A 26,809-nucleotide genomic window follows, 5' to 3' on the forward strand; every position below is an offset into this window, starting at 1 on the left:
TACAGTTATAACAAGATTAATAAAAGAGACTGATTTGGGTAAGGAGGGGGTTGTTAATAAAGTGCATTTTTAAGCCCGCTCTATTAGCAGGCACACCACTGATAAAACACAAGAATTAGTGTTCAAAACTAAAGCAATAAAATAAACCTAACAAACATTCAATACTAACATGCATCAATTATTTTCTTCAAAAAAAACATGCATCAATTAAAAGATTTTAGCTAACCCTCTGCCTTTTTCTTCTTCGCTTTTTTCTCTTCCCCCCCCTCCCCCTTATTGGAGGGGAGTGGGCGATTCTTGTGAACGTTACATAGTTCTGCAAAAATGACTACGGAGTACATGCTTTACAAAAAATAAAAAAAAAAAAAAAAAAAAAATCAATAAATAAAAAAAAAATACACATTATTTTAGAGAATCTCCTCAGCTGATAAAGCACACATTTTATGCTTCCATGTAACGCCAAACCACACCCCCCCCCCCCCCCCAATCACTCGCCCCTCAAAAAAAAAAAAAAAAAAAAAAAAAAAACCTCTTCCTGTTACTAAAAAAACCAAAATTTCAAATTAAGCCACAAAGAAAAAATAAAACTAAGAATGTAAAGGGGTTAAGCTGGAAACGTTTGCGGGCAAATTTAGCTCATGTAAGACCAAGACAATATATCAGTCTATCAGATATAAACTCCGGTGAGGTTGAAATGGGCTGCCTTCTAATAATTTTGCTAGTACTGGACATAATGGACAGTGGGCACTGAGTGCGAAAGGTAGCAATATCACTTCAACCATGCCAAAATATCCAAGGTGAGAAGTTTGATCCAAATGGACGAGATACGTCCCCCCATCTGTTCCATATTTACTTTCATGGAACTATAATGACTATCAAAACCAAAATCAAATTTATCCAGTAGAAGCTCTCACAGCCCAATAGCCCATCACATTGATTCAGCTGCAATAATGGAGAAAGAAGATGCATTGTGCAAAGCTTTACCTGTACCTTTGGCACCAGCTTCCTGAAAAAATTACGGCCACCCTCTTCCTCAGCTGAGAGGGACATACTGTGGTTACTGAATGGATGAATGCCTCAGCTAACTACGTACCCTTTTCCTGCAGATTATGTATAATCCAATTAGATCAAAAGTGATTTTAATACGAAGTAGTACAAATGTACAATTAAGGTACAGCCTTATAATTTTTTTTAGTTTTCCCCCCTTGCAGGGAAGGCTCCCTCGTTGGATGATATGTTTACGAATAACTCAGACTCTTGAAAACAAACAAATATATGCTTGCCGCTAAACTAAATATGCTCAGCACAATTATGCCAATGGACTATCCAAACAATATACTCCCTCCAATCCTCCATCCCCAACTTTCCAAAAAAAGGCAATGGAGCAATCTCAAAGGGACACCCCCAAAGAGAAATATGAGACCAACAAAAAGGAGGCAAAGGGAGTAGCTGAGAAGCAAGATCAACGCAAGACAACAAAATACAAATGATCCAAGATCAACCAAATACAAATAAAGGATAAGCAAGCCTTTTCAAGGAAGAATGCTAAGAGCTAATCTTAATAGACTATAAATTAGATGTCAAATTTAAACAAGTAAAAGTCAGCCAAATTAAATTTTAAGATCGAGAATTACCACTTTAATACCCCTGATAGATCCCAAGTCACGACCTAAATCACCTGACATACAGTTGGCGTGAACAATCAAATTTTGCAAATCGCTCTCACTGCAAGATCCTCCTTCCTCAGAGCTTCTAGATTGGGTAGACAAGTAAACTGCTCCCTTGAACATCCATTCATCCCTCTCTTGACTGTAGTAATCTTCAAACAGTTCACCACATAAAAGACACACACATTGACTTTCATCTGCAGGAACCATTTTCTCTGTCTCTTCTCTCATCCTGCTGGACCCCTCCATGAGACAAGTGGAATTATAACCAAATGGAAATCCAGCCTTCCCGGCAATCCAGTCCGCAGGCTTTGAATACCATCTCCTGGATGGCTTATTCACGGAATTTGGTATCGAATTTTTAAAAGCGTGCCACTCTGAATGTCTAGCAAACCTTTCTTGCAGTTTAAATTGAAGACCACATGCAGTGCACTTGTGTGGAAGGTCATCACAAAGTCTGTCAATTACAGCAGGATGCAAATCCCGGAGCACACGAGGTTTAAATTCAAATCCTATAAGATCTTTTTCTTCTTTATTGTTTTGAATTGCATCAGATGCCTTTTCATCGGGCAGGAAAGGAGCCTTTTCATTAGATGGTTTAGGTAGAGTAGCAGAAACTTTGGAAACAGATGGAGTTGTAACAGTAGTTACAGAAGCAATAATCGGGCTTTGTGCTTGAATCTGGGAATCAGATTTCACGGAAACTGCGGCAGCAGCTGCATCGGTTTTTGGCGCAGATATCAACCCCTTTGATATCAATGTGCTCAAGATTGAAAGTGGGTTTGACTTGACAGCTGCTGCATTCGATGTTTGTGCCAATGAACTGCTCATAGGAGATGAAGGAACAGGAGCCACCAGCGAAGGCATTTCTACTTTACTTCGGGAGACAATAGCGGTTGAATCATGAGGACTTGAAAATGTATCATCCTTTGTAGTAATGAAAGCTGATTGTGAGGTGAGAGCAGTAGTTGAAGGAGGTTGAACCCCCATCTGTCCAGAAATAGGACTACCAGAAAGTAAACCACTTTTCATAACGGCAGCCAATAAACTACTCACGTTCGACTGACCTTGCATATTACCAGCAATAGGATTCAAACTATCTGACAAGGTACCTTTCTTCGCTGAGGAACTAAGCAGCTGCTGAGCTTTCTGGACAATATCAGAAAGCTCAGACTTTGAATTGGGCTGCTGCTCAGAAGATGGGACATGCCTTTGTTGAAAAGAAGTTGTAGGAGAAGGTGGTTTCTGCAGAGTAGCTTGCAACTTTTGCCGATTAAGCATAGAGCCCTGAAAAGTTTTATCACGAACCCCTGCATTTAACTTCCCTGAGATAGAAGCTACTCTAGGATCAGATCGAACTAAGGAAGATCTCATATGATCTTTCTCAATGAGACTTTGACGGGGATCCCTTTTAGATAATGAAGGAGAAGGTGGACGCTGGCTTATCACAGATTGGCCTGGAGATGGTTGACGCCCCATAGATCCTGCAGAAGCTGAAGAGAAACCCAAACTAGAGACTCCAGAAGAGTTAGGACCATTCACGGAGTGAGAGCTCATTTGCTGTAACAAAGGACTTGAACTATCAGCCTGGTGAGGTTCCTGCATCTTCCAGTGGGAAGACCTTGGATGTCCAAGAGGCACTTGATCTTTCTGTTCAGAGGAAAGACTATCAGAAGAAAGTTCTCTCTCAATGTTGGATCTGACTTCAACCGGGCTCTTCCATTTAGGAATGTGCCTATTCAATTCCTGTAGATTGTGATCCACATTTAGTCAACCAAATCAATGCATACAGTCTTACAAAATAAGATATAACATGTAACACAAGAAACAACTAAAAAATACAGCTAAATTATCAAATGGGCATGCTTTTTGGAATGGAAAGATACAACACAAATTTGCAAAAATAGATATACGAAATCACAGGGTCAAACTATGATATAGGACTTTACAGACAAAATAAAATATAGAACTCAGAAGGTTTCGTTTTTATGGAAAAACTTGAGGTCTTTTAGCAGACCCACTGCTTAGGGGGAACATAGGATCATTGCATCCAGCAACAGTATTCATCACCCACATGCAGCCTTGACACATCAAAAAGCATAAAATAACCTGAAATACTACATTAACAAGAAAAATGTTTACTCATCAAAGAAACATTACAGAATCTTAACATCCACGCGTTTAATCTGGCCTCTAGTCAATTTTCATAGTCAAACATAAATCTCTTTCTGCAAGGAAAAATGATATCGCAGATGCTGCGATTATAATTTTTTGTGCATCTTACCACTTTCTCCGGATCGTCAGACCAAATTTCTTTCTTTGTGATGCTTGCAGCACCAGGATCCACCTTGGTGCCCAAATCATCCCACATGAACTCCTCTTCTTCAGAGTTTTTCCAGCTCCCAGACATCTCAGCAGCTATTCTTGGCTGTTTCAGCACTGAAGGTATACCACTACTTGCTGGTCTGCCAGCTGCATACTTTGGAATCCCATGCTTAATATCATACCCATTCCTTTCACCAGAAATAGATTCTTCCCCCTCTCTGCCAGCACCAGTCCATCTCTGTCCGACAATCCTATCACTAGGTTTACCACCTGATGTGCTCAAAGGTCTTGAAAGACCAGATGCAATATCATAATCTCCATACACTGCACCTCCCTGCTTTGGAAGACCGGATTCTCTCAACGATTCTCTTTGAGGACGCACATTCTAAATAGAATGAAACAATTCAAAAGAGAAGAAAAATTATTAGGTAAACATTTAAAATTGAGAATAGTAATTACAGTTGGATGTCTAATAGAAATGAGACAATAAGCAGTAACCATACATGCATTTTCATTACAGGATCCATCCACGGCCTTTCAGTTCCTGCAGCAGCAGTTTTCTCTGGTCTCTCTGCATCCTCAGAAGATCCAACCTCTGTGAGACCAATATCTGTTCCTTTCATCTACACAAGTTGAAAAGTAGATAAGAAGTCAGCACCCAGATTTTTATACTTCTAAAATCATAACCAAATTATAATTATAATTTTTCAATAAAACAAAAAGGTTTCTAAAGTTGCCAGCAATTTAAGCGGTAGCATCTCTTTATCAGATCAAGAGCTTGAACGACAGCCATACAAATGACACAGGAGACTAAGATATGCAACTAATACTCATTAAAGATGATCAACCATGCAGTTTTTCCCTCTGTATACTGTGTTACAAAGACCATGATTCAAGCCTAAACCTTTTGATTGTGATTAATGCCCAGAGCTACCTACTTTTGTCATGAAGGCAACTTAAATTTAATAATGATGTCAATATCCCACATGACAAGTTGAAGAAAGAAACCAAAAGCAAATGAGTATTTCTGAATCATGGACTTGATTGTAACATCCAAATATGTCACAACTCCTAGTAAAGATACAACTAGCAATTGCTTTTGGAATTGGAATTGGGTTTAGTCCATGATAAATTAAAGATAAACATAATCCAATTTTAAATGGCTAGGAAATTCAAGTTATTATAAAATCACTACACTTTCCAGTCTCCACCATTTTGAAGAGTCTCCAAATCAATTCTTCCAAATATTCAAAACACTGGAATTAATAGACATCAATAACATATGCAATTTCATGCACAAGTATAAGCCCGCATGAGCAATATAGCCTAAATTTAAGGTAGATAATTATCCTATTCAAAGTATGAAATAATGGCATAATTTGTACATTATTAACACAGAATCTGCAGTTGAGACCAAAAGTAGCATTTTGTAGCTCATCCATTATATCGTTTAACTTCCAGAGTCATATTTATCAGGCTTAATGATGATCATGCAAGTACTTATTGGCAATAGTTTCAGCAATTAGAACAAAATATACACTCCAATTCACAGAATGAGATCTAAGCAGCATCAGACAGAAAGAACCATCAAAATTCAATTTGCACACAGTTATTTAAGCCTATATACCACATTCAACTCAAACCAAGAAATAATTTCTCCTTCAGAATAATGCACATACCACAATACAAGAATGTAAAGGTCATCAAGAACCAGCCACAGATCTTACCTTACTAGACTGTTGAAGACGCTGTCTCGCTTCCAAATACTTTGGGTTCACATGAATACTATGTGGCTGACGCTGAGACTGTGAATCGGACTTGGATGTGGTAGTTCCAGATGATGCACCATTGACAGCAGTAGAGAATCCGAGTTCTTTTTCAATAATCTGCAGTGGCTGGGGAGGGAAAACACCTTTCCAAGTCCCAAAAAGATGCCTCATACCAGCATGTATTGAAGGATCCACATGCCTGTATGCCTTGCAAAACACCTAGGTAATCCAGGGGAAGAAATATAAATAGCAAGAAAAAAAAAAAAACCATAATATAAGGGACATTCAGTAATTTCTTTAGGAGGAAGGCAATTTATCTGGTGATACTACTACAATATGTGAAAGGCAGCTGGCCTGCTGATAGCCCAAGGGGAGGGGGGGGGGGTGGAGAATTCTTAAAAACACTTTCGTAAGAGCACACAACATTGTTATCACTCCAAAAACAAGTGTCTTATAAGATTGAAGGAGGGCGAGACAAGTGGATATTATTGAATGTTGTGATTTATGAGTTTTAGTACAGGAAATTAAGGGAAAAAAAAATAGGTGAAGCAGAGGAAGAATTGTACTAATGGTGCAATTACATCACCAGTACAACCTTAAAAGTAGAAAGGAAATTACAAGCATTTTCTGAATGAATATTCTCTCAAATCCTTTCCCTTATCACTCCTATTAACTTGTTGCTCGAGCCAAAGCATAACTAACAGCCGACACAATCAAGTGCCTTGTCACATTGCCTAGCATACATAAGGCAAGTATGAGGCTTGGGGTAGTCAGGTGGGTGTACAACAGGGCTTTTTTGTTCTCTAAACTTGCAGAAAGATATAAAATATTCCAGAGTCCAGACCAGCCTAGCAGATAAAGATACAGCACATCACTACATCTCAAATCACTAAAGATTCATAATTTCTGTTGTCACGCCCTTTAACCAGTTGCAAAAAGAAAAGACACAACCAACACATGCAACTACTCGCACCCAGAATTTCTGCAACAATTTGGGTCAGTCAGCGAGGGGGGGAGGCTTCTACTGCACAAGGTTTATAAAGCTTGAAGCAATGACCATCAGAAAATCTATTCATATTCTAACCTCAGGTAACTTTACTGCAAAATACTTGATGTAATCTCTACCAATGTTCTTCACAATACTGTCCAGTAGATAAAGTGAGGGCAACTTCTGTTCTGTAGGAACCTGCAGATTCAAACATTACATTAAAAAAATCAAATCTCATGAAGATGAAAATCCTAAAGAAAATTTTAAAAAGATGACAATTAAAGGGCAGACAAAAAAGTCATCTTGAAAGGGAGCAAGCACTTGAGTACCAATTTACAACAGTCCACAAGTTTAAAAAAAAAAAAAATGCTCACAAATTCCCAAAGTACCTGTACCCCCATTACTCAATGAGACAGTTCATGTCTTACGAATCCAAAAACGCATGTGTTACCACTCCTAAGCAACTTCTTTACCAATGATAAAACGCATCATAAAACGCATTACAGTTCAACTACCTCCTAACTCTACAATATTCCAATATGTCTTGCACATATATACATATATAAGAGCACCTTACAAAATAAAACTACAGCACTGGTCTTTCCAAATACATCCAACTTGTCTAGACATCCTTGATATCAAGCTCAAACTTCATATACCTTGATGTCCAAATCATTTATGCTACTCTCATAATGCATCATCAAGAGTAATCATAATTACATTCTACAAAACCAAGATGACCTATAATACAGTTCAAGGTATTCAGAAATTCAATACGCAGATACCACAGTTTTGAAGGGAAGCAGCATGACAATAACTGACCTATTATACAGTTCAAGGTATTCAGAAATTCAATACGCAGATACCACAGTTTTGAAGGGAAGCAGCATGACAATAACTGAATTTTAATTCATGCAGACATTCATTAAGCACTGTCAGTTCTGAAAAGATGAAAGAAATGACTGAACATAAATCAAATACAAATACCCACTGCAGTAAATCTTAAAATTAAAATTATGGATTCAGGGATAGAAATGACAAGTCTTGTAATTTTGTAAACTTATACAAAGTATTGCAGTTTTTAAATCAGACAGATGTATCATCCTCAATAGCATCATCAACATCGTCAGTAAGAGTAGAATCCTTGTTATCTTGTCAAACAAGGGCATCTATACAGTGTACACCCAAGATAACTTAGTTGGAGTTGCTGTCTTTCAGGCTCTTGCCTAACATAGACAAATAATTTAACTGTCTTGAACTCATGTTGAACACATTTCATGGTGTAGGCAACAAAGTCAAATTTGCTATAAGAACAAACAAGATATAACAAAGTTCAGTTTTGCATTCAGCCTGTTACATAGCTTGAAAGACAGAAACTTGATGTTGCCTGTTAGTTGCAGGATAAATATCACTAATTGGGCACATAGACAAGGGTGTCTCATCATAGATTCAATCCATGACATTAACAGAATATATTTATTTGTTAGCTAGTTTCACACTCACAATCCCAACATTGTTCTAACATCCAAGATTCGCGCATAAAAAACACTCTTTGAAGCCTCGAAACCATCTTTGTGTAGTCAAAAGTACGACAGATGCATAATTTTCAGAAATCTAAAAAACAGCAACTTGTAACAACATCCTACTAAGGTTGAATGACACCTATATAATCCAGAAACACTTCCAATTCATTAATCTGATCTTTTCTTTTACAATGATTCAATCAAATTAAATCGGCAAGGAATGGATAAAGAAAATGTATGGCTCATCATGATTGCCCGCGCTGTACAACTGAATTAACCTACCTAATAATGCTGCAATTTAACACTATTACAAATACAAAGTAACTAAAGCAACTTAATCATTGATATTAAGCCGAATTTCAAATTCACCTCAAGAATGTTAGAACAAATGGTGGCCGCAATGGCTTTGGCAGCCTGCAAATTCTCCCCTGCGATAATCGTCAAGTTCGTAATAATCGGCTTCGAATTAAAGGTTAGCTCAGCTAAAGCTGTCTTATACTGATTAACCAGCTCCTGATGCTGCTGTAATTGCTGTAAAGACCCACGACCCGAATCATCGGATTCTCTATCACCCGAATTCGCTCTAAATCGAGTCGCACCTGACCCCGAACCAATTGCCGATCTTTGCAACGGTTGTTGAAATTGCCGGCCGCTGAGAGTTGGATCTTCAGCTAATCTTGGCTTTTTTGAAATCAAATTCGATCTATCAAACGGAGGTCTTCGAGAACTCTCCATCTCCATTTACAATATATGATACAAAGACAATAAAACCACGAATTGAAATCAAAACCCTAACCCTAAACTATGTATAATCAAATCCTCTTCATTACAAAGTACAATAGCGAATCATTATCAAAATTTAAGCATATTAAAATAAAAAATTACAATTAGATCGAATTCCAATCTAACAAAACGAAATGAAAAAACGATAAAGAACAGAAATTGTTATTACACTCAGGGAAAAATGAACCCTAACCCTAACCCTAAAATCGAAAATCTAACCCAAAAATCGAGCTTCAAGCATGAAATTGGAGATCCATCAAATACGAAGAAACATGAATTGGAGAGATAAGATGGAGATATTGAAGTGAGAGTGAGGAAGAGAGAGAGAAAATGGGGGGCAAAGAGGAGAGAGAAAGGGGCAGAAACGAAGATCGTTACTGAAGAACGAGGAAGCTCGGTTTTTATTTTATTTTTTTATACATTTTTTTTAAGGAAATTACTTCGGTTCTTGTCTTAATCTTACGAGTGATTAGATTTTAAACAACTGTGGATTGTGGAGTTAAGCATTAATACGGGTAGGGCTAGCGATCCTTGATCCGACCCGATAATTCAACCCGAACCCGACTTAAAGTTATTGACAGAAACCCAAACTTGATCCGGATCGAACCCAAACAACCCCGAATTTGACCCAATTTGACCTAAATTTCATATTCGTAATAATATTCAGTTTTACACTATTTTTGATAGTTTTAGCACAACCCGAAATCGACTAGAAATCGAACTCGAATCCGACCTACTAACCGGAATTGTCACCCCTAAATACGGGACTTAACATTTTGTATTTTTCACCACCTCAAACTTTTTTTTTTTTACCTTTAAGGACCTCGAGTTAAAATTCAGGCTATTTAACTCATCTGAATTAGCCAAAAGGTTAAGTTCTTCAACAAAAAAGTGAAGTCCTACGGTGCATTAAATACAATCAAAAACTTAATTAGGTCCTTGGTGTTTATGTAATACTCCGTATTTTTATGTATTTTATAAATTATTTTATTAATTATAAAATATAATTTTAAGGGCTCAATTATTTTAATTAAATATTTTAAAGGGCTAAAGTACATTAATTATTGACTCTCACAAAAGTAAAATACATTTTGGGCTAAACGTTTATTAACTATATGGACTTGTTTAAATAATCCTATGTAAACAATCTTTACATACTCCTAGTGAACTTACCCATTTAAGCTCAATTCTTATATTTGAACCCTTTTGGGTCAAATATTTCATAACTCAAGCCCACTTATATATTAAGCCCAAACCTAATCCCTATTCTCTACTCTATAAATACCTCCCAAATCCCCAAAAATTTCCCACACAAGAGATCAAAAATCAAATTTTTGTGGGCAAGTAATTTTTTTTTCCCTTATTGTTCTTTTCTTTTCTTCTTTTCTTTTCTCCTTTTTCTTCCTTCTTTCTTTGCTGCTCCTTGGTTTCATGCGTGAGTTCACGCATGGGAGTAAGGGACCTCCCCTTTTGCTGCTGATGCTGCCACATCACCCAAGGCTGCCGGCCACCTCCGGCCCGCCCAGCCACCACGGTGGTTTGTCTCTCCTCCTCCTTGTTTTAAATTATTGTTTATATAATTATTTGTTTTGGGTTTTGATTTTTGATGGATAATTGGGTTTTGGGTTTTATAGCATATTAGTATATGCTATAATTGTGTTTTGACAACTAAAGAGTACAAATTTCAGATTTTGTATGGTTTTAAATTATGATTTTTATAAAATATTAAAAGTTAGGGTTTTAATTATAAAAAAGTTGATTTTTAGGCTTCTAACTTGCAATTGATTTGGGAGTTTTATATACCTATTGATTGTAAGTGATAATAAAGTTTAAAGATTATATTTTTATGGAGTTTTGATGAGTTTTTGTTAATATTACATTGCTGAAATTTTATTTTAAGCATTACTTTTGTGTTTTAATAAAAAGGGTTTAATTACTCATAATTAGAGAAGGTTTTAATTGGTTTTAATGGAATTTTCAGTTTATTTGAGGGGTTTAAACCTTAAAAAGTATGCTGAAATTTTTATTTAAACACCATAATTGAGTTTTTACTTTGTGGTTTTAATTACCCACTTAGAGAAAAAGTTTAAAAGGTTTTAAACCAAAATTTCAGTTTATTAAAGAGGTTTTAAAGTGTTTAAAAGTTGCTGGAAATTTGTGTAATCAGGGGAGTAATTGAGCTTATGTATTTAGTATTGTAGGAGACTTTAAATTGAGTAATTTCTAGCATTGTGGCCAGTTGGAAAGACGAATTAAGGTACGTATGCGCGTAAGATATATTAATTATGCCTAGTACCATGTCAAGAAGTTAAATTTGGTATCATGAATGAAATTAGTATCATGTTAAGTTGTGTTGTGATACTTGAATTGATTGATTAGTTATCCATGTCTTATATGTAAGCATGTGGTATAAAGGAATTATTATTATGAGCTTGATACAAGTTAAAAGTAATTGAATCATGTTTTATATTTATTATTCATCATCAAGAAGTCATGTATTTATTAAGCAAGGCTTATATTTTTAAAAAGAGATAAAAGTTATATTTACTAAGCATGATCATGATTTTATTCTCACCCATTTATTATTGGAGTTGAGTCAAGAAAGTTAGTTTATTTATTTACTCACACATAAGTTGAGGTCGAGTCAAGAACTTAGTTTATTACTCACTCACATAAGCTGAGATTGAGTCAAGGAAGTTAGTAGTGCATTTTATGCACCAAGGTAGCAATCGTGCAATTTTGTGCACAAAATTAGGCAATGAACCTTAATTAAAATAAATAGTATGTGCTCACTAATTAATTCAAGAATGAATTGGAAATATGTGTTAATTGTTGCAATGTTTGTTCTTGATTGATTGGTTAGAGTCATCACAAGTTGAATTGGTGAATCACGTAAAGTGTAAGAGGATACGCACCAAAGTTTTTGGAACGTATATACCTTGAGTATGAACATATGGGGAGAGTTATGAGTTTTTATATTTAACCATAGCTTATACAGGGGTACAGGACGCCGTACTTTCTTTTATTATTAATGCGCTGGAATTCCGTCAGAAGGTGACATAGTAGGTGCCAATTGGGGTAGCTCCCTAATTGGAAGCTCCATGTTTAATTGGCTATTTAAAGGAAGGAAACTCATTCGATGAGTTATCCAAAGCTATATATTAATAAATTAAAGTAGAGTCATGAGTTAAAGGTAAGTTGACTTGTGTTGTATAGCAAGCATGTTTTATTTATTTATTTACCTATTTATTGTCTATTGCTAGGATATTCATGTTAGTGTGATTATTCCTTTGGTGCATATGTACTCAGCTTTTGCTGATTCATACTTTATTGTTTGTGTTTGGCTTTTCTTTGTATTTGCCCTACTACGACTCATTTTATATGGCGAATAGTGAGGTTGAAATAAAGAGAAGTACAAGTAGAAGGAGCATATCAAGCATGATGGGATTGAGCGAAGAGGGTTATATGTTTCATTACTTTGTTTATTTCTTATCGTAATATATTATTTCATTTATTGTTGTCCCTAACATATAATCATATTTGTAATATTTTAGTTTGGTTTTTAAAAAAGGGCCTTCAATGGTTCCAAGTTATTTGTTTAATGTAAGTTGGTTTTAAATTTGAGTTTGTTTTATTAAACTTTATTTTATTTTAGCTTTTAAAAGTTAGTCTTCCGCTGTGTGACTTTGAATTGAAATAGCCTTAGTCGTTATTACGATGGGGGTAATACTTTGGATATTTTCTAAAAGTGAGTTTTATTTAGAGTAAGAGAGTATATTAAAATAAGGGAATTTCCAGGGTATTACAGTTTAACTGCCAAAAGGAATTCAATTTCAACAATTCAAAAAAATTAGTCGTTACATAATTCTTCTTTACAACAAAAATTCTTCAGCACAACCATCTCATTTCTCCAATTCTTTCATCTGAACTAGTAATCTAGAAAAAAAAATTTGCACAACAAATGTATGAGACAGTTATATTATGTGGGGTGCAACTAGGTAGTGGTAAAAAGGATTTCCAAAACAACTAAAAATCCTTTTAGAAAATTAATCACATGCAGGAATTATAAACAATCTAATGGCTTCCACTTCTGGGAATGGATTGATCTAGATCATGAATGAGAACTAAAACATGAGATGATCAATGTAGAATTGTGTAAATCTCCTTGAGTGGAGTATTCTCATTAGAAGCATATATATAGGTGTGCAACCCTAATCTATGAGAATTACAATATTAACATATTTACACAAAATAATATCTTTACTGAATATCCTAGAATAATACTTATTCTATCACACCCCCGCAGTCGTAGCGGGAAGAGGGAAGACGCTCAGAATGGATCTGAAGTCAAGAAAGAGTTGTCGAGGAAGACCCTTAGTAAAAATATCTGCATACTGATATGAAGAGGGGATATGCAAGACTCGAATATGACCCAAAGTAACCTTTTCGCGAACGAAATGGATGTCCATCTCAATGTGTTTGCTATGCTGATGCTGAACGGGATTGCTAGATAAGTATACGGTAGACACATTATCACAATATACTAGGGTCACCCTCCGTAGAGGGAAATGGAGCTCCAAAAGAAGATTTCGGAGCCAATAAGTTTTGGCAACTACATTCACGACACCTCGATATTCTGCCTCTGCACTAGAACGCGACAATGTAACTTGCCGTTTAGCATACCAAGAAATGAGATTATCACTAAAAAATACACAATGGCCAGAAGTAGATCGGAGAGTGTCCGGACAACCACCCCAGTCGACGTCCATGAAGGAGAGTAATTTGGTCGGTGCAGAGCGATATAGGTGAAGACCATGATCTAGAGAACCTTTAATGTACCGGATGATGCGTTTCAAGGCATTGAAGTGCGGTTCTCGTGGAGCATGCATGAAAAGGAAAACCTGCTACATATGAGATATATGATATGTCAGGCTGAGTGAATGTGAGATATTGGAGTGCTCCGGCAAGACTCCTGATTAGGGGGTTTTTCCCGCCCAATCAGTGTATGCCACGTGGACCAATCAGGTCCTGCTAAGTGTCCTCCATTTGGACCTATCGGGGTCTGCCACGTGGCACACAACCATTTGTCCACCATGGACCAGACATGCCCCGCCATGTGGCCTATTGATTGCCAACTTGGAAGGAGGCCACCTAGGCCCACTTCCCGAGAGAAGCCCAGTCAGATTTAGGGTTTACCAAAAACCCTAGAATTAGGTACACATCTCGAGGCTATAAATACAGTAATTAAGCCTCCATTTAAGATTATTGAGAAATAATTACTCTCACCTAGAGAAACCTAAACACCAGGGCTTTCTAATTGCTAGACCTGACTTAGCAATTAATTGCACTTCCTAATCACTCCTCCCCTAGAGAAACTAGATCACCCTTTTACTTTCCGCACTTTTTACTCCTCAAATACGTTCTAACTTGATCGTCGGAGGCGGAGCTCCCACCAAATGGAGTTTTCGTTGTTTTGTAGGTACAGGTGCAAGGATCCCAGTCCCGTAATTGTAACTCTCCCGCAGGACATCAAAAAACCCCGAAACATTTTGGCACCGTCTGTGGGGAGAGTACTTTCGAGATGGAATCACAGTCAGTACCGATTCTAAGTGACAAGCATCCCTTGGACGACCCTCGGGTCTACACTAACCAGGATACGGATAATGATATCGAGGTCGAGACTCGCACGACCCCTAACGGGACACTCAGAGCTCGACGCACCCGTCCCACCGAAAGGAGGGAACGGGAGGACTGCCTGGCTGGATCTAGTAAACCAGCCGGCTAGCCGCTTGATCATCAACAGGCGGCTAAGGGATCTGCCCCCATCACTAGAAGTGAACTCATGACCTTCATGAATAGCTTCAAAGGGGAGATCCAGGAGCTGATCAATAAGAGGACGCCTGTTCCACCAAAGGAACAGTCGGCCAAAAGACCCTCCCAATCTGGGAGGAAGAAGTTTGTAAAGGATCGGGAGGCAACCCCTTACCCTAAGCCTAGGGAGAAGGGGGTGCCAGTGATCGACCTAACTAAGTATCGATTTCCCTCACCAGGGAAGAGAAAGCCCATTCGTCATATTCAGCCGGACGGGTCAAAGAGAACATTTTCTAATGCTCGAATGTTGCTTGAGCAGAAGAAGAGTGACCGACTGTCAGAGTCGGCCTCTACGTCTGATTTTCAGGATAGCCCACATAATACCTCCCTGAGGTATTCAAGATCAAACTATGAGAGCCAGACGCCTGGAGCCTCCTCTCGTTCTGCTTCCCAAAAGCATCAGACGGCCTCGTATATCCCTCAACCATACGTCCCGCAGTCCCAATACTTCATGCAGCCTACTCTTTTTGAAGGACAGGCGGCAAGGAGTGTCCAGCCTTTGGACTGGCAACTTAGGTTGCTCAAACTTGGAGAACAGCCATCCGCCTTCTCTAAGAAAATAATAGAGGTCGCTCAGCCGGCCACAGTAAAAAATGTGTTGGTAGGGGCATATGATGGCACTACCAACCCAGAAGATCACATGATGGCATACACCAACTTAATGTACCTCCAAGGGTTGGATGATGCCACATGGTGCAAGTGTTTCCCAGCCACTTTGAAAGAATTCGCCCAGCAATGGTTTGGCAACTTGTCGGCCGGGTGTATCAACAATTTTAAGACCCTCGCCTACTTGTTCACTTCAAATTTTGCAATGAACATTCCTGCTAAGAAGACCACCCTTGATCTGGGGGTCGTACAACAGGGAGAGAAGGAGGGACTGCGCTCCTACATAAAGAGGTTCAATCTGATGAGAATTCAGATACAAGGACTACCTGATGAGGTAGCCTATACAGACTTTTCAAAGGTCTGAAGGACGGGTCGAACTTTAAGTTCGACCTTGTCAGAAAGAGGGTGACCACCCTCCAAGAAGCAATGATGGAGGCGGACGCTTACATACATGCGACTGATCTCTGTAATGTTGGAAAGCAGTCGGACCACAAAAAGTCTGACAAACAAGAAAGCCGGCCAAAACAGTTGGCCAATAGGGATGAGAAAAAGAGAAAAGAAGTCTGGGAGGCCGACTCCTCTGAACAGCCGTCCCAGAAAAAGAAGAGGAATTTAAACCATACTCCCCCAAGTATGAGTTTAACAAGGATAGCCATGCTATCCTCGATGAAATCAAAGGTCGGATGTCAATTGAGAAGCCGGCCGCAATGAAGGGTTCTGCCAGCAATCGGAACCAAGATAAAAAATGTCACTATCACGAGGACATTGGTCATGAAACCAATGAATGTATCAGCCTCAAGCGTCTATTGGACCGCCTGGCAGATAAAGGAGATCTTGACTCTTATGTCAAGAAGTCAAAGGGGAAACCACCCCTCAAACAGAAACAGGCGACCAACAAAAAGCAGCGGACAGCCGACAGCTCTGACACTGATGAAGCGCCCATTTATACTATAGCAGGCGGTTTCGCAGGAGGTGGTCCTACTATCCAGGCCAACAAAGATAACATCAGGCGGTTGGATGTTAACTCCGTCGAGCAAGGACAGACCTCCAAAAGCTCATTTCCTGAGGTTATAATCACTGAGAAAGACTTGGGAGGTGTTAGGGGGCCGCATGATGACCCCATCGTAATTAAATGCAAAGTGGCCAACCAGAGAGTTGGTCGGATTCTCATAGATACCGGAAGTTCTTCTGATTTAACCAGCAACAAGTGCTTGGCAAAGCTCAAGTACAAACCTGACAGCATACATCCGGTATCTCACCCTTTAGTGGGGTTTGGAGGAGGCGTCGTACACCCATTGGGACGAGTAGATCTGCCTATCCGCCTGGGTGAGAAGGGAGAGGGCCGTCACATGGTGGTCCAATTCTTGGTAGTCGAGGAACTCTCGGCATACAATATGATCTTGGGACGACCCACCTTGAACAGTTCCAAAGCCGTCATCATACCATCTCTCATGCTCCTCAAGTTTGAGAGGGATAACGGATCAGTCGGCTCCCTAAGGGGAGACCAGAAAATGGCTTGAGAGTGTTATCTCTCTGATATCAAACCCACTGTGGCGGCTGCTAGCCCGAGTGGAGAGAAAGATGACCTTGATCAAATCAAGGATGAGGCGCCTGCTCAAATAATAGGCGACAAGAAGAGAAAGGTCGCCCACTTGGGGGTCGAAAGAAAAAGAAAAACGATAGCAATCACTGGCCGAGGAGCGGCCAGACGAGTTCCGCCCTCAGCCAGTGAGCATATGGACATCATTCTGGACGATTCACGTCCTGACCGAACTGTTAAGGTTGGGACGACTTCTCTGGCTGTACTTGGTGATGATTTTCACCAACTCTTGAAGGAATTCAAGAATATTTTTGCATTTGAAGTACATGAGATGCCAGGAATAAGTCCAGACTTGGATGTGTATAAGTTGGCTTTGGATCCGAAAAAGAAGCCGGTCAGGCAAAAGAAACGAAACCATGGCAAGGAAAGAAGCCAGGCGGCTGCTGCCGAGGTTAAAAAGTTACTTGATGCAGGGTTCATTCGGCAATGTTATTTCCCTGACTGGGTTGCAAACGTTGTGCTAGTGAAAAAGCCGAATGGTACCTGGCGCATGTGTGTGGACTACACAGACTTGAACAAGGTGTGCCCTAAAGATAGTTATCCATTGCCCAAAATTGACAGTCTGGTCGACTCTACAGCCGGCCACGCCTTAATGAGTTTCATGAACGCTACTCCGGTTTCCATCAGATTCTCCTGTGGAAAAAGGACCAAGAAAAAACAGCCTTTGTCACAGATCAGGGATTATACTGTTACACGGTTATGCCGTTGGTTTAAAGAACGCCCCGGCCACCTTCCAGAGAATGATAAACACGGTCTTCTTTGACTAAATTGGGAGGAATGTGGAGGCATACATAGATGATATGATTGTGAAATCTAAGCTTCAAACGGACCATTTGGTCGACCTCCGAGAAACATTCACCACACTCAGGCGGCACCATGTCATGCTCAATCCCAAGAAGTGTGTTTTTGGAGTTAAGTCTGGGAAGTTCCTCGGATTTCTTATTAATCAAAGGGGTATAGAGGCTAACCCCGAGAAGGTGCAGGCAGTCATAGACATGCAGTCACCTCGCACTGTCCGAGAGGTCCAGAAATTAACAGGTTGTCTGGCGGCCCTGGGGAGATTTCTCAGCCGGGCAGGCGACAAATGCCTTTACTTCTTTCAGGCAATCAAAAAGAAGGCTATGTTTGAATGGGGGCCGGATGCTGAAGCGACCTTCCAAAAATTGAAAGAACACTTGCACTCCTTGCCAAGGCTGGTCAGCCCTTTGCCTAAAGAAGTGCTCTGTATGTATCTAGCAGTGTCTGACCATGCTCTAAGTGTCGTCCTCCTAGCTGAGAGGGATGGTTTCCAGCTCCCGGTCTATTTTGTCAGTCGCGTCTTGAAGAATGCCGAGTTAAGATACCCCCTGGTTGAAAATTTTGGCCTTGCCCTATTCATGGCGGTTAGAAAGTTGAAGCCCTATTTTTTGGCGCATCTTGTTTTGGTATAGACCAGCCGATCAAGCGGCCCCTGACTACCATGGAGTCGTCAGGCCGAATGATCAAATGGGCGATAGAAATACAGAGCCTTGAAATCACATTCGAGCCAAGAAAAGCAGTGAAGGGGCAAGCCTTTGCTGACTTCATAGTAGAAATGACTCGGCCTTCTAATTCAACAATTCCAGACCAAGTTTGGAAGGTCTATGTGGACGGAAGCTCCACTGTGAATGGTTGTGGAGCAGGCATCATATGTCAGTCGCCCGAAGGCAACAGGTATGAGTATGCTCTACGATTCAACTTCCAAGCCTCGAACAACGAGGTAGAGTATGAAGCTTTGCTGGCCGGCATCCGCATGTGCAAGGTGGCCGGGGCAAGGAAGATAGCCGCCTGTTCAGACTTGCAATTGATAGTAAGTCAATACAATGGTGATTATGAAGCCACCCACCCGGCCATGATTAAATATTTACAGGCGGTCGAGTCTCTTGAGGAATTTCATTTAACTCAAGTACCCAGGTCCAAGAACAACCAGGCAGACGCCCTCTCTAAACTGGCATCCTCGGCCTCCTATGACACTCCAAGGACCGTTTTCTGGGAATTTATGGAGAAGCGAAGCATTGAGGAAGAACCTATTGGAATCCTTGATAGAAGCTCAACCTGGATGGACCCTATCAGGGGCTATTTAACAACCGGCACCCTGCCGAGTGATCACTCCCAGGCGGCCCAACTGAAAAAACGGGCGTCCAATTTTGAAATGTGCAAGGGAGAACTCTTTAAAAAGGGCTATCTTCAACCTCTCCTAAAATGTGTCACCCTAGAAAGAGGACGAGAGGTTTTAGAAGATCTACATTCAAGGTACTGCGCTTCTCACGTAGGTGGCAGGTCGCTTGCTCAAAGAGCAAGGCGGCAAGGTTACTTCTGGCCTACGTTAGAAGCTGACGCCATGCAAATGGTTAAAAAATGTGACAAGTGCCAAAGGTTTGGCAAGTTAATCCATCGTCCGGCCACCGACCTCACGGTCATCCATAGTCTCATACCGTTTGCTAAGTGGGGCATGGATATCCTAGGGCCCTATACGCCTGCAACAGGCGGTAGGAGGTACATTTTGGTAGCAGTCGACTACTTCACTAAGTGGGTGGAGGCAAAAACAGTTAAGGGTATCAAGACCAAGGACGTCATCTCCTTCATATGGAAGAATGTCATCACTCGATTTGGGGTACCCATGTCTATGGTTTTTGATAATGGTCCCTAGTTTGAGACGCCTGTTCTCAAAAACTGTTTGGGAGACCAAGGTATCTCTCACTTCTTTGCATCAGTCGGCCGACCACAAGCAAACGACCAAGTGGAAGCTTTCAATAAAATCATCTCAGACGGTATCAAAAAGAAGATTGAACGAGCAGGCGGCCTATGGGCAGACGAACTACAACACGTTCTCTGGGCCATAAGGACGACTGAAAAAGGGGCGACTGGAGAAACTCCATTCCTCCTAACTTATGGGGCAAAAGTTGTTCTACCAATTGAACACTACGAGCCGACTCTTCGTATAATGTTGTATGACGAAGAAGCAAACTGGGAATCCATGAGTCTTGCATTGGATTCACTCCCGGAACATAGGGGCAATGCAGCCCTACGCCATGAAATCTACTACCTGATGATGACAAAGGCATATAACAAAAGGGTACACAGGCGTCCACTCAAAGTGGGGGACCTTGTACTAAGAAAGATGGAAGCGGTCGGTAGAGCCAATGAGTTGGGCAAATTAACTCCCAACTAGGAGGGACCAGACCGAATCTTTGAAGAAGTAAGGGACGGCACCTACCGCCTAGAAACACCAGACGGCCAACCCCTACCTAGAACTTGGAATGTTGATAATTTAAAGAAGTATTATTTTTTAATGATGTAATTGCCGAGAGCAACTAATAAAACTTGCAAATTTGTTTTATTTATATTATAAATAGAGAGGCATGTCGCCTGCTCTATTAGCAGTCGGCTACTCTCCAGTTTGCACCAATTGAGGGGCATGCCGACTGGACAAACAATCGGCTACTCTCCATTTTCTTCACTTTGTACTGTTTTAGAGGGGCATACCGCCTGTAACTTTACAGTCGGCTACTCTCCTGTACTTGTTCACCATGAACTAAACAAGACCTATGGCCGGATGATCAACTCAGGCGCCTTGCCAACTGATTCTCTCTTAAAATTAAACTAATAAGACCTGTCCTAACATCATAGCAGTTGTCCGGCGACATCCCTCCGGATGAGATTCGTCGCAGAGAGCAGCTCCCTTTTGGGTGGAATAATGCTCTATAAACTAAATACACGGTCCCTAAACGACTGTCCCCAAGGACAACCACGTAGACGTTTACAACTGAGACAAGGATAACTCTACCACTAACCGAGCCAGAGGTAGCAGTTGACATCCGAGTCGGATGACCGCCTGTATTACTTGGGATAAATACAGGGGGTACCTCTTGAGTTAATTGCCAACAAACATTGGCGAATCAAGGGGATCATCCGGCCTCCGCCGCCTGGTACCTCTACTACTCAAGCTAGAGTGACGGAGACTGCGTAAACTCTTATGTTAACTCATAGTCACTCTCTCAAACTTAGTATGGAACCTAAAAGGTATGAGTAGTCCGCCTGTTTTTTATCAAACAAAGGTACTTAAACCACTATTCCTACTAGATTACCAACCTTTGAGATAGTAGCCAAGAAAAACTTGGCGAATCAAGGGGACCAGCCAGCCTATGCCGCTTGGTTACCCTACTACTCAAACAAAAGTATGGATCCAAAAGGTTCGACAGTCGACTGTTTTTTGGCAGACAGGGGCTCAAGAACACAATTCCTACTTAATCAAACAGGCGGCCTGACGACAAGCAGCCTGTTCCCGTCGAACTTGCAAAAATTAAGAGACCTAATGTATTTGCTAAAAAATGCGTTGGGGGTCCGGCTGGTTTCCTGGCCGACTAGTTGCCAATCTGGAACAAAGACAACAAGTTGCCCAGGGGCATGTATGCAGTCGTCACCGTGAGTAGTCGGCACCTGATAAACCTCGCTTGCTTGCAAAATTTTCCAAATTTTGATGACTCCAAAAAAACACATTACAAACTAGAACAGTCGGTATGGCATTCAAGCAGATGGAAAGGACCCTCTATACTTGGAAAAAATAAACATAAACAAGATTCTGTGATCAAAGATGACCAAAAAGTGGCCGCCAGGTTCATATATAAAACAACCGGCCATGAAGGCCGGCAAAATATTCATAACCCCGACCCCTTGGTCGGGTAAAGATACAAAAGAAACAAACGACACGCAGGCCGGGGAAAATTTTGAAGATTTAAAGCTTTAAACATTTGGAGGGGCTTCAGTCTCAACTGCGGCTGATCGAGCTTGATTATGGGCGCCTGATCTTTGAAAACGTCCTCTTTGCTCGGCTCATTTTCAGGGGCAGGATCCTTTGATGCATCCACCTCCATTGGCTGGCTGGCCGCCTCCTCTTCTTCCTCATCTGAGCTGGAGCTGACCGCCACCTCCTCCTTTTCGTCCTCTTCAGCCGCCTGCTGCATGATCCTTCTATTATACTCTTCAGTGCAGGCGGTAAAATTGGCGTCCCATTGGGCATAATCGCCTTTTGGGAAGAGGGTTGACCAGGTCATCTTCATGATATTGGTCGAGTCCTCCATCATGGCCTGGCCAGAGCCACCTTCTCGGTCTCGGCCTTTGCATTAAGATCTTTGGTGATGGGCGCCTCCTGCTTCTCCAGGCGTTCTTTGACTGTGTCCAAAGAGTTCTGCAGACCTTCAGCCTTATGGGCAATGTTTTTGAGTGGATGCAGCTCATCTCGGAGACTTTTGGCCGTCTTCTCCAGCTCTTTGTTCCGTTTTTTGGCCGCCTCCAACTCAGTTCTGATTGTTGAAGTGGCAAGCGCCTGATAATAAAGAATATCAGTTGTCAAAATTTCATTTTAGGCAATTTGAAACATTGCCTTATCAATGTTAGAGGCGGCCATAAATTTAGCATCCTTTACCTCTTTGTTTTTGGCGCTGATCGGCCTACAAAGGCCGTGTACACGGAGCATGGTCTGAAAAAAGAGCACCAAGCGTCAGATTTGCAAAAACAGGCGGCAGGCAAAGTCATTCAACATTACAAAAATTCTAAGTATACCTCGGAGAGGAGACCCATGATTCCGTCGAGGTCAAGGGTGCCGACTCCCTTGACCGCATCCCTCTCCTTTAGAGGGATGACTCTTACCATAGACTTGGCCATTTGGACCAAGTCTGGTTCTTGGGGGCCGCCTGTATTAAAAAACAATAAGTTAGAGCAAAGAAGGAATATTAAAGAAAAATGGAACAAGGATCGAGAGAGCTGGTTATACCTCTCGGAGGTCGGCTGTCCTTTGGGACCTGTGTTTGTTTTCCCCCACTTTGTGGGGTGTGCGGCTGTTTTTCAGCCGCCTGCTTTCTGGCAGAGCCAGTCGTACTCCCAGCTGTCGCCTTCCGAACCTTTGAGTCCGGCTGCTAGGAGGAAGAGGGCTTGGACGAGCCCGTCTGCAAAAGCATAGAAAGTTAATACTGGCAGAATGAGAATTCCAGAGAAAAGATTCGAAAGATCAGAGCTCACCTTGGGCGTCTCCTTGGCAAGAGAATCAGATGATGGCCGCTTGAGGCTCATAATAGAGGACCGAAGAAGGCGGCCGCCTTCTTTGAAGTAGAGAACTGGTCCATAGCTTCGGCTGAAAATAGGCAACAAGGAGTTAGTAAAACTTGAAAAAATTAATCAAATGATGCATATACAGGCATAAAAGGCCAGCTACCTCTAGAATTCCGACTGCTCAGGCCACAGACGGCCAAAAAATATTCATTATATAGCTATTGGAATTTGGGAACGCAGTTCAAAGGCACCTACTCCCGTAACCCAGTAGTAAAGTTGACCCTAATCTCTACTTTGAAGAGTCCTCGGTCAAGGATCTCTTCCCTTGCCTGACGAGGGACAGGCGGCATGCTAGGGTCGCTTGCAAGAAGAGGTGGATCCCTATTCCACCTATTGTGCCGTTTGTTCAGAAGTTTGTCGGGACAGGAGATGAGGAAGAAAGTGTTTCTCCAATCTTTCCATTTATTTTCTTTTCCCCTAGTCATCTAATAGCCCTTGTGGCTTGTTATTTGGTACCAGTCAGTATCGCTTGCCTTGGGGGTCCGGCTTAAATAGTTCATATGGGTGAACACCTCAAAATTGGGGTCCACCCCATGCATTTCACATCCGGCTACATAGCCAAGGATGTTGAACCAAGAGTTCGGAGCTAACTGCTAAAGCCCCACCTCGTACCCGTCGAGGATTTGTTGAACTGCCGGATGCAAGGGAAAGCGGATTCTAGCCTTAATGGCCGCCTCATAGCAGCCAAAGCAGGCGTCCTCATAACTAGACCCCGCGGGCCAGACGACTGTGTCTTCAGCATCCGGCACAAATAAATTAAAGTTTGGACCCATCGCATGGTCCGTTAGAAAGGCCCCTATTCGTTCCTTCATGGCCTTGATTCGACCTTTTAGGACGTGACAGTAATAAGGGGTGTTTAATTACTTATGGGAGCTGGATGGTTCTGACCAGTCGACCCCTTTTTCGACTGAATGAGATAGTCTCGCCTCATGTAGGCGAGAATGCCTTTCTTCTGAGCTTGGAGAAAGACGGCTTGAAGAGCTGGACTCGGACTCACTATCAGAAGAGTCCGATTCCTCTCTCCCTGAGGGGGCCGACCCCTCTTCTTCAGATGGAGCCAAATGCTGACCAGCCAAGTCAACAGAGAAATGGGAAGGGCCCACCTTAACCCCCTCCTCAGAGCCCCCCGTGACAGAGTCACCAAGGGTACTGGCGGTACAGGCGTCCGGTCCGAAAGCTCACTAACTTAGACCCGGAATGAAGAGCCATCAGAGTTTTCAATCCTCTTTGTTCTTTTGGTTCTTGCCATACTGTCCTGCATAGATACAAAGACAATTGGATTCCGAGACTTGCGCAAAGATTGAAGTCCTGGACTCAGCCGTCCCCGGTAACTGGCTGATTGCTAACCTAGGCCGTGCCGGATGCTTCTGAGGCCTCATTTTCAAAAAGAAAAAATGCAAAAAAAAAAAACAGAAAGGATAAATAAACAAACGGTTACCTGAAACTTAAGTTCTGAGAAGAAGCTTGGTCGAACAGGCGTCTAGGAAAACCAGGCGGTTGGTTAAATCAGTCGTCCAGGAAATCAGAGCTCAAGTTCAGGGGTCCGAGAGTTCTCTTGCAAAGTTCGCAAAATGTGAACAAAAGACTTGGTCAACATGCCCTTATATAGGGTAAAAGGAGAATACAAAGGGTCACTTCCAAATTCAAAAATGAGCGGGAGAAAACTCTCGGCCAATCACAGGACGACACCTATAGCAGGTCGTCGCCTGTTACAGGCCGACACCTGTCACAGTAACATGCGACCAGTCACGTGCCACCTGTGAGGAGCAAATGATTAGGGGGTTTTCCCCGCCCAATCAGTGTACGCCACGTGGACCAATTAGGTCCTGCCAAGTGTCCTCCATTTGGACCTATCAGGGTCTGTCACGTGGCACACAACCATTTGTCCACCATGGACCAGACATGCCCCGCCATGTGGCCTATTGATTGCCAACTTGGAAGGAGGCCACCTAGGCCCACTTCTCGAGAAAAGCCCAGTCAGATCTAGGGTTTACCAAAAACCCTAGAATTAGGTACACATCCCGAGGCTATAAATACAGTAATTAAGCCTCCATTTAAGATTATTCAGAAATAATTACTCTCACCTAGAGAAACCTAAACACCAGTGCTTTCTGATTGCTAGACCTGACTTAGCAATTAATTGCACTTCCCGATCACTCCTCCCCTAGAGGAACCAGATCACCTTTTACTTTCCGCACTTTTTACTCCTCAAATACGTTCTAACTTGATCGTCGAAGGCGCACCAACCGGAGTTTCCGTTGTTTTGCAGGTACAGGTGCAAGGATCCCAGTCCCGGAATTGTAACTCTCCCACAGGACATCAAAAAACCCCGAAACAACTTCGGTATAGAGAAGCGTTAGCCACCTGTGACCCATCAGTGGCGCTGAGCTTCGAGTGTGTGTCAACTGATGTTGCAATCGGTTTGCATTGTGACATTTTAGCTCTATCAATGATTTCCTCCGCATACTTTTGTTGACATAAGAACATACTATGAGGTGTCTGAGTGACTGAGATACCTAAGAAATAGCTTAGGCGCCCTAAGTCGGACATGGCAAATTTGGACTTGAGTAATGCAATGATGTGAGACTTGTGATGGTCAGAAGATGTCGTTAGCACAATATCGTCAAGACAAAGTAATAAATAAGTCGTGGAGGTACCTTAGTGAAGAATGAAGAGTAAGTTGTCAGTTTTGCTACACACAAACCTAATCTGCAAGAGAAAATTTGCAAACCGATGATACCAAGCCCGAGGGACCTGTTTCAAGCCATATAACGACTTGCGGAGCCGACACACATGTGTAGGAGCACTAGGATGAACGAAACCCGAAGGTTGATGCATACAGACTGTCTCCTTTAGATCACCATGCAAAAAAGCATTTTTAACGTCCAACTTATGAATAGGCCAATCTATCCCCATAGCAATGCTCAAAATAGTTCGAATAGTGGCTGGTTTGACAACCAGGCTGAAAGTCTCATTACAATCCACCCCCACCTGTTGTGACTTGTCATTAACCACAAGTTTAGCTTTATGTCGCTCCAAGTCACCATTTTCCCTATATTTATGCTTGAATAACCACATACAACGAATAATATTTACACCTGAAGGCCTTGGAACAAGATCCCAAGTATGTTGTTTAGTAAGAGCATTGAACTCCTCTTTTATGGCCGCATTCCAATTCGGGTCTAACATGTCAAGTTTAGGACTCTTAGGCAAAGGACTAATGGATTGAGTCATGAGATTGAAAGGGACTTTCGGTTTAAAGATGCCATGTTGGGCTCGGGTTTCCATACGATGTGTGGGCACCAATGGAGGTGGCGAACCAGAAGAGGGGGATGTTGTGGGTTGAATGGGAACTGGGCTTGGAGGAAATGACCCAAAACGGATCATAGGTGAAGCTGGTGAGGTATGATGGGATGTTGGGCCTGTAGTAGGGGTAGCCCACGCGTGGGCCGTGGCAGATTGAACTAGCCCATGGTCCAGGGGTGGACTATTCTGCCCGCTACTAGCAGTAGGTGAGATAGGGGACACGGGTTGGGCTGCAGCATTGTGGG

General features: G+C 41.6%; 1 protein-coding gene and 1 long non-coding RNA gene across 2 annotated transcripts; one reads left to right on the plus strand and one right to left on the minus strand.

Annotated features, from left to right (window-relative positions):
* Positions 1-527: 527 nt before the first annotated feature.
* Positions 528-9,823, minus strand: LOC110729382 (polyadenylation and cleavage factor homolog 4-like). The gene is made up of 7 exons (XM_021909114.1): positions 8,642-9,823; positions 6,846-6,947; positions 5,720-5,980; positions 4,496-4,615; positions 3,952-4,377; positions 1,635-3,413; positions 528-1,100 (listed from the first exon to the last, which is right to left on the minus strand). Exons 1-7 carry the CDS (start codon positions 9,011-9,013, stop codon positions 1,086-1,088), a joined length of 3,075 nt encoding a protein of 1,024 aa, XP_021764806.1. The 5' UTR covers positions 9,014-9,823; the 3' UTR covers positions 528-1,085.
* A 569-nt stretch (positions 9,824-10,392) lies between these two features.
* Positions 10,393-12,694, plus strand: LOC110729315. The gene is made up of 3 exons (XR_002512878.1): positions 10,393-10,592; positions 11,249-11,312; positions 12,448-12,694. It is a non-coding gene; the product is annotated as an uncharacterized LOC110729315 (long non-coding RNA).
* The last annotated feature ends 14,115 nt before the right edge of the window (positions 12,695-26,809 follow it).

The sequence above is a fragment of the Chenopodium quinoa genome, unplaced genomic scaffold (genome assembly GCF_001683475.1).
Source record: "Chenopodium quinoa cultivar QQ74 unplaced genomic scaffold, ASM168347v1, whole genome shotgun sequence".
Classification (NCBI taxonomy): Eukaryota; Viridiplantae; Streptophyta; class Magnoliopsida; order Caryophyllales; family Amaranthaceae; genus Chenopodium; species Chenopodium quinoa.

Coding starts and splice junctions, on each gene's coding strand:
- LOC110729382 (XM_021909114.1), bottom strand. CDS start 9,013: ATGGAGATGGAGAGTTCTCGAAGACCTCCGTTTGATAGATCGAATTTG. Junction 6,948..8,641: donor TTTGTTCTAACATTCTTGAG/GTGAATTTGAAA, acceptor TTGAATCTGCAG/GTTCCTACAGAACAGAAGTT. Junction 3,414..3,951: donor CTGACGATCCGGAGAAAGTG/GTAAGATGCACA, acceptor CACAATCTACAG/GAATTGAATAGGCACATTCC.